This window comes from Apis cerana, linkage group LG1 (genome assembly GCF_029169275.1).
Source record: "Apis cerana isolate GH-2021 linkage group LG1, AcerK_1.0, whole genome shotgun sequence".
Lineage (NCBI taxonomy): Eukaryota > Metazoa > Arthropoda > Insecta > Hymenoptera > Apidae > Apis > Apis cerana.
In genome coordinates, this window is record NC_083852.1 from 4,624,360 (window position 1) to 4,632,059 (window position 7,700).

The 7,700-nt window shown below is 22.4% G+C and overlaps 3 protein-coding genes across 4 annotated transcripts; 1 reads left to right on the forward strand and 2 right to left on the reverse strand.

Moving 5' to 3' along the window:
• Positions 1-29: 29 nt before the first annotated feature.
• On the reverse strand, positions 30-1,890 carry LOC107995001 (intraflagellar transport protein 52 homolog). Its single transcript, XM_017052215.3, has 6 exons — positions 1,751-1,890; positions 1,448-1,665; positions 1,256-1,364; positions 885-1,167; positions 561-809; positions 30-482 (listed from the first exon to the last, which is right to left on the reverse strand). Exons 1-6 carry the CDS (start codon positions 1,888-1,890, stop codon positions 213-215), a joined length of 1,269 nt encoding a protein of 422 aa, XP_016907704.1. The 3' UTR covers positions 30-212.
• Positions 1,891-2,673: 783 nt separating this feature from the next.
• On the forward strand, positions 2,674-4,283 carry LOC107995002 (uncharacterized). 2 transcript variants are annotated; one of them, XM_028665297.2, is made up of 5 exons: positions 2,674-2,816; positions 2,893-2,999; positions 3,178-3,421; positions 3,502-3,700; positions 3,767-4,283. In XM_028665297.2, the coding sequence occupies exons 1-5, from the start codon at positions 2,718-2,720 to the stop codon at positions 3,841-3,843; spliced, it is 726 nt and encodes a 241-aa protein (XP_028521098.1). In that variant the 5' UTR covers positions 2,674-2,717; the 3' UTR covers positions 3,844-4,283. The 2 variants fall into 2 exon arrangements, with proteins under 2 accessions (XP_028521098.1, XP_061934559.1); XM_062078575.1 differs by having other exon boundaries at positions 3,178-3,407; positions 3,500-3,700.
• Positions 4,284-4,528: 245 nt separating this feature from the next.
• On the reverse strand, positions 4,529-7,545 carry LOC107994707 (neuroendocrine protein 7B2). Its single transcript, XM_017051726.3, has 5 exons — positions 7,259-7,545; positions 6,418-6,502; positions 5,866-6,220; positions 5,339-5,529; positions 4,529-4,905 (listed from the first exon to the last, which is right to left on the reverse strand). Exons 2-5 carry the CDS (start codon positions 6,487-6,489, stop codon positions 4,837-4,839), a joined length of 687 nt encoding a protein of 228 aa, XP_016907215.1. The 5' UTR covers positions 6,490-6,502; positions 7,259-7,545; the 3' UTR covers positions 4,529-4,836.
• Positions 7,546-7,700: the final 155 nt, after the last annotated feature.

The window sequence follows — 7,700 nt, forward strand, 5'->3', positions numbered from 1 at the left end:
TTCATAAAATAAGATTTCACAATAAAAGATAATTGAGAATAATTTTAATCATTAAAAAAATATACAATATTATAACCTTTTAATTATATACATATCTTTTACATTGTGTATATTTATATAAATATATAATATTTATATAATATTTATATAAATGTAGTACAAGTAAAATATTAAAACACAATATATATAATTTTAATATGTACAATTTTTTTTCATTCATGCATAGCTTTATAACTACAGATACTTTGAAAAACTATATTTAATACTTCTTTGGCTGAATGAGTTTCCGAGTTACTTATTCTAATAATACTTCCAAATTCTCGAATGTAATGATCTAATTCCATATCTTTTGATAAATCTTTTGTTGCCATATATTTATTTGTTAATTGTAATAATTTCAATAAATCAGAACTAAAAGCTTCATCTAAATCAAATAATTCCAAAGCTGGTGGTGGTAATTCTTGAAAACTTGGTGGAAATACCTATAAAAAAAATAAATTTGTTTTGCCATATATCTAATTTAAAATATATATTTATAATACAATAATAATAATCTTTACTGAAGCTTGCATAGGTGGTAATGGAGTCTCAAAATGTGGTGAAATAAGAGTAAGTGGTTCATGTTTTACACCAAGAACTTCATAAGCTTTTATACAAGAGGGTACCATATCTAAGTTTACTGAATAAAGATGATGTTTAAATAATTTGGTATAATCATAAGGATTATCCATAATATCCATATCCTGAGTACATACTTTTGGATTATCAGCTTGTTGTGTAATATCTGGGATAAAATTATATTCCCAGAACTAGATAAATATTATTATCATTAATAATGATAAATAATTATTGATATGATCAGTTATTAAAATATAGAAACTTACATCTACATCATCCATTTGAGATTCTTTAATTACAATATCTGTAGATTCAAAAAAATCAAAAATCATTTGTCTTAATGAATCATTTTTTTCTTTTTCAATATATGTATCAGTCAACATTCTTGAAGAACCTAAAACAAGTAATTTTCCACCATTGGTTTCATCATAATGATAAGCACAAATAGGTCTATTTGTTGGAATTGCTATTGATCCACTTGATAATGCAACTCTAGATGATTGTGCTACATTTAAAGTTGCTCCATATGGATATAAAAAGTTCATATTTCTATAACATAATATTAAAAATAAAATACATTAAAAATAAAATATTTTTATATGATATGACAATTAATAATTGTATTTGAATAATTTACATATACTCATCATGATTTCTTGAAAATATGGATTTGTTTGACATTCCTTGAGAAATTAAACATTCTTTTGGATGCATTGTCTGACTATAACTCATACGTATAACACTATCTAAAAATTTGATGATAAAGTACATAAAATGAAACAAGGTTTTTTTAATTATACTTTCATTAGAAATTTTTATAATGAAATACCATTGTTCACCATTATGCCAAATTCTTCCAATAAAAAATTTACATTGGTATTTGATTTTTTTTCACCACCTTCACCAAGCATAACTAAAATATGTCCGCCAGAATTTAAAAATGCTCTAATCGAATTCATTTCTAATTCTGTAAATTTATTTCGTGGACCAGGCAATACTAATATTTTGCCTGTCGATAATAATTCTTCCGTTAAAACATCGTTGTTTCTAAAATATGACATAAAAGATATAAAAAAATATACTTCGAATTCAATGAAAATATATAATCAAAATATAGTTAATATAACATTACTCGATGAATTTCCATTTTGATTTTAACTTTCTTTGTAATATTTTAAATTCTTCATTCAATTTTCTCTCGTTTTTTGACGCGTCAAAAATAATGACATTTAAATTATTGTTACTGTCACTGCCGCCAAAGATTGAGCTCATAGTGATTGTCACTTTATTATATTAAATAAATCTTAAAACAATTTTTGATAACTTAATTCTATTTTTTTATCGTATATACTAATTAAGTTGTGTTCTGACACGTATACTTAATTATAATTCATCGTTGCCATTGGCAACTATAATCATATCAAAATTTCAATTATAATTGACTTATCGTGTAAGAATAAGAAATCAGAGATGTAAAAATTTATTATATGATGTATTACTAAATAGATGAAGAAAAATAGAGATAAAATAAGAATTGACTATCAACGCCATTTTTTAATTAAAAACATCTTTTCAAAGGAAGGATAACGTAAAACACTCAGGAGATGGCGCTGATTCTATAATTTGTACTTTGCTTTTCTTATCTATATTCTCTTACCGCATGACTATAGACTATAGACACATGTATGAGATGTCAATTGTCAACACTTGTATCATTTTTCTTTTAAAATTACAATTAATCTTGATTTTTAATAAAATGTTAATATAATATTCTTTACAATATATATATAAGATGACTAAAATATGATATGAATGTTTTGATTCGAAACATTCAGCAACGATAATGAACTTAAAAAAGCAATAAAAAAAAGCAAGAAAATTAAATGAAATAATATTAATAAAAAATGCATTAAGCTTATTCTCTTGTATCTCATCTGTTGTATTATTTTATGAGAATATATTAAAATGTAAAAACAATCAGCTGATCATATACAGATGGCGTTTTAAATGACGCACTAGTTATGAGTATTGTTCAAAATGGTTGGTGGTCCATGTGATTAAAATGATTTTATAATTATTTAAGAATTGATACAAACAAGATGACTGCAATTGTACAAGAAGACAATGAATTAAAAAAGTTACTTGGTAACCCTGCAAAAAATGCTGGGGAAGATGGTTTGATGGGTCCGCCACAATCGGTAAATTAATAAATATGTTTATAGAGTATGCACTTATTCATAAACTTTTCGATTTATTTGCTAATTTTTATTTTAGACTAATGTTCCACGACCAAGCACATCGCAAAATGTTAATCCACAATCATTGATAAGTCCGATGACCCCAGCTAATAGTACAAAAGAAGTGATAGAACCTTGTTTACAGTAAGTAACATGTACTTCAGTTATAAATCTTTTTTTCATTTTTATTATTACAAGCTATCTAAATAAATTTTGCGAGAAATAATTAAAATTATTATATGTATTTCAAATGAAAGTGAATACTTCAAGTTTATAAATAAATAGAGAATACATAGTTGAACTATATATTTTTTTTTTTTAGAAATGTAGTTTCTACAGTTAACTTAGGCATAGAATTACCATTAATGTATATTAATACAAGAACAAGAAATTCTGAATATAATCCAGCAAGATTTATGGGTCTGATTATGAGAATTAGGAATCCTAGAGCTACTGCATTAATTTTTCATTCTGGAAAAATAGTATGCACTGGTGCAAGAAGTGAAGAAGACTCTTATTTAGCAACAAGAAAGTTTGCAAGAATAATTCAGAAGTTAGGTTTTGCAGTAAGAAATATTATATATTTTATTTAAATAAATAGAGAAATAATAATCTTATATTTCATTTTGTGTGTCTATTATTACAGGCTAAATTTTATAATTTTAAAATACAAAATATAGTTGCTACATGTGATCTAAAATTTCCAATTAAATTAGAAAATTTAAATCATATACATGGACAATTTTCTAGTTATGAACCTGAACTTTATCCAGGTCTTATATATAGAATGGTATCACCAAGAGTAGTATTACTTATATTTGTAAATGGAAAAGTTGTATTAACAGGTAAGAATAAATTAAAAGAAGAAGATTTCTAATTTTTATAAATATCTATGTATAATAATTTTTTAGGAGCAAAAAATAGAACTGAATTGCAAGATGCACTTAATAATATATATCCAATATTGAAAAGTTTCAGGAAACAATAATAAATTTTTCCATATTTTAAGTTTTTGTAAGATAAATAATTTATATAAAACTAAAATTGATCATGTTATCAAATATAATTTAATATAATTTAAATTCATATAATTGACGTAATTTATTATAAAAAATAACAATCAGTAAAAATTAGTAGTATATAAGTGTATATAATATCATCTTAATAATATTTGCACAAATTACAAATTAGATCTTCACTAATAAATTAAATTATATAATTTATATAAAAATTATTATATAAAATATATAAAAATATAATAGCATATATATATATATAACATGTTAAGCTTCTTATATAACTTACAAATATATATCTTTTATAGAAATAAATTTGTATCATATATTTCTGAACATTATAAATATAAAAATATTAATCAATATTATATTATTATCAAAATAAAACTGATAAATATAACTGATAAATAAATTTTTATAAAATATTTATCTCACTAGATATAATGCGTTTCAAAGATGTGTTTTTATTTTAAAAAAATATTAGAAATACATTTATTTAATTATTTAATTTTATTTATATTTAATTAAATTATTTATGTTTTTATAAAACAATAGTAATTCTTGTAGAATTGAATTTCATATAAGTTTAATAATTAATTTTTGATAATAGAATATATATATAATATATATATATATATAATTGTTAAAAACAATACATTTAGAACATTTATATATATTTTATTTAATAACATACATTGATTTTAAATTACTATTTGCATTAAAAGTAGCATTAAGATATTAAAATATTTGTATCCTTATTTAGCACCAGGATTTCAGATTATGAAAAATTTTTTTTAACAAATTTATCTATTTTTTATATATTTTTTTCTTGTTCTTTTATTGTATTACTGGAATTATACTGGATTGTAGATGTTTTTGGATATATTTTTAAATATTTTGCAATCCTTGTTGTTTTAACATCTTTTCATAAGATATGTTAGATATTTAATTTTATTAATGTCAATTTAATAGACATTTAAACCTTTCTTCGCCGCAATCGGCAATTTTTCACCCCGGAAAAATGGATTTTCTTCCTGAAATAATATAATTTATTACTTATATTTATTACTTATATAAAATTTATTATATTGATGTATAATTTAGAATTTTAAGCATTTTTTAAAATTTTTAAAATTATATATTACAAATTAAGAAATTCAAATAAAAAATTTTAAGTTTCAATTTTAAAAAGTTAAAAATATATTATTTTCATATTGCTTTTATTATAGTATATCATACAAGTTATACCTCAAATCTTTAAATTAAATTCTTAATGTTAAAGAATAATAAAAAAAATAATAAATTTTAAAAATTAAAAAATTTTTTATTCTTTAATGTATTCAAGATATCGAAAACGGAGGCATTAGATTAAAGAGAAAAAAAATTGATGGAGTAGAATAACAACGATTTAATAACTTCTTGACTGATAATTCAATTCTAAAAAAAAAATATAAATATATTTCTTACAACTTGAAATTGATCCACGATTTGATTGAAATTGGAGTTTGAAATATGCATATTTGGAAGATTGTTGCTGTTTGTAGAATCAACTGAACAATCCAACATATGTTCCGTATCGCACATACAATCTTGTGCACTTTGATAATCTCGACTGAATGCTGCTGTATTTTCGAAGTTTACGATACAATTGTTTTTACCTACACAATAATCATAATATGATTAAATTTCGTCACTGATTTAACGATTTATTATTAAAAAAAAGTTTTATTAAAATAGAATATTAAAAAAAAAATAGATTTAAAAAAATTATTTTTTAATAATGAGATTGATTTCTTAAAAATTAATATGGATAGTTAAATTTTACTTTTAAATTTTGATTAAAATATAAAAATAAAATTACATTAATCTTTGCATAGAGATTAAAAATTTTTTATTAATAAGTATTTTATAGTAAAAAAGATTTAGAAAATTATAAAAGAAAATACATATGTATAGAATAGATATCAATCATAATTTTAAAAAATCAAACTTACTGGTATATCCAACTGGACAAGGATTCGGTGGTGTACAATATGCAGGTAAAGCATTCTCTTTTTCATTCTTGATGTTTTTCACGCTTCCAGGTTTAATTCTTTGTCTATCGTTTACTTTGTCGTTATTGGTAATATGTTGATGACTTGATAATGAGCTATGTTGTAAATATTCTTGATCGCGAATACTGGGATTAGGATTCAAAGTGTCCATACTATCGTAATCGGCAGGTAGCTCAAGAGGAATTTCTTTCGGTTTGTCTTGGTATTCTAGATAGGAATCTGCTGTATCGATAAGTTCATTTCCCATTTGATTGATTAATTCTCGGAGAAGAGTATCGGTCAATAGTTGTTCTTCCTGAAATTAAAATTATATAAATTAGTAAATTAATTTTGTTTAATATTCATTATAAAAATATTATTAAATATATATAATATTGTTAACAATTGTACAAGAAAATTTTCATTAAAAAAATTTTTCATTAATGGTAAATTGAAAAGATTTTAATATGTAAAATATATTGAAATTAAATAAAATTAAAAATAGTACGTTACCTTAAGAGGTGGAGGCAAATACATCGATGCTTGAACAGCAACAGCCACAGAGAAAAACAAAATCCAATACATGGTTTTGAATAATCTAAAATAATTAAATTAATAATTTATAATATAATCAATATTATATTTTTATTGTAATTAATTGTCTAAATAAACTTAAAATAAATAATTATTAATTAATTAATTTATTTATGACAGAAATAAAAATATCTTTTTGTCTTGATAACGAGAAAAAAATTTTAAATATTTAAATATAAAAGAGACTGTTATTTATGGAAAATATATATTGTAAATACTTCATATTTCATATTTCATATTTTATCCTTATTATTCAATCATTTCTAAAGTAAATAGAATACAACTTTGCACTTTATTTTTGAATTACTCATATGATAAAAATGTACATCGCGATTAATTAAATATCAATTAGATTAATTTTAAATAAATTATTTTTTTTCATTTATTAAGTATGTGCATTAAATAGCAACAATCTACAAAAAAAAGAAAATCATTATATACATCATTACATAATAACAAAATAATTTTTTAAATATTTTGTTTTTCATAAAAATTAATTCTATTTAAAAAAATCTCACTGAAAAATTTATATTTTAATATATAAAAATATATATAATCAAAAACAAAAATATAAATATCGTTAGATTATCAACCCTTATTTGAGGCCAATAATTATTCGCGTAATTTTTTTGTTACAATTTTCAAATCGAATTTCCATTCGAATTATTTCGAAAAATCTTGGAATATGTAAAAATACAAAAAAATTTTAAAAATCAATATACATATACAAACCAAAATAAAATAACTAAATGGAACTTACCAAAAATCGTGCAATAATCGCAATAATATACTGATGAAGCGATCCTCGAGTTTCGCGAATGGTGAAGTGTATGGGTTGGGTTTTCTTCCAACAGAAGCGGCGCTGCACTCGCATGAAATATTGATCCGTATTTTCCGCGCTGCTTTTCTCCCTTCCATTTTTACATTCGGCCATCGTACCGCCTACAATCCTCTATTACAACCCACATTCGTAAAACCGAGTTACGAGCAAAGGTCGGCCCACGACTGAACCTCGTGACGTCATTTTTGCGATTAAAGGATGAGTATCTGGCAGGATTGGACGAAAAAGATTTTTAAAATAGATATATATGGAAATATTCTCATTTTTTCGAATCATATTTTTTTGGAAGATTTTGTAAATATGAAATACATAATGTTTTTTTGATTTGATTATTAAGAAAATAATACATTAAATTAGTTCA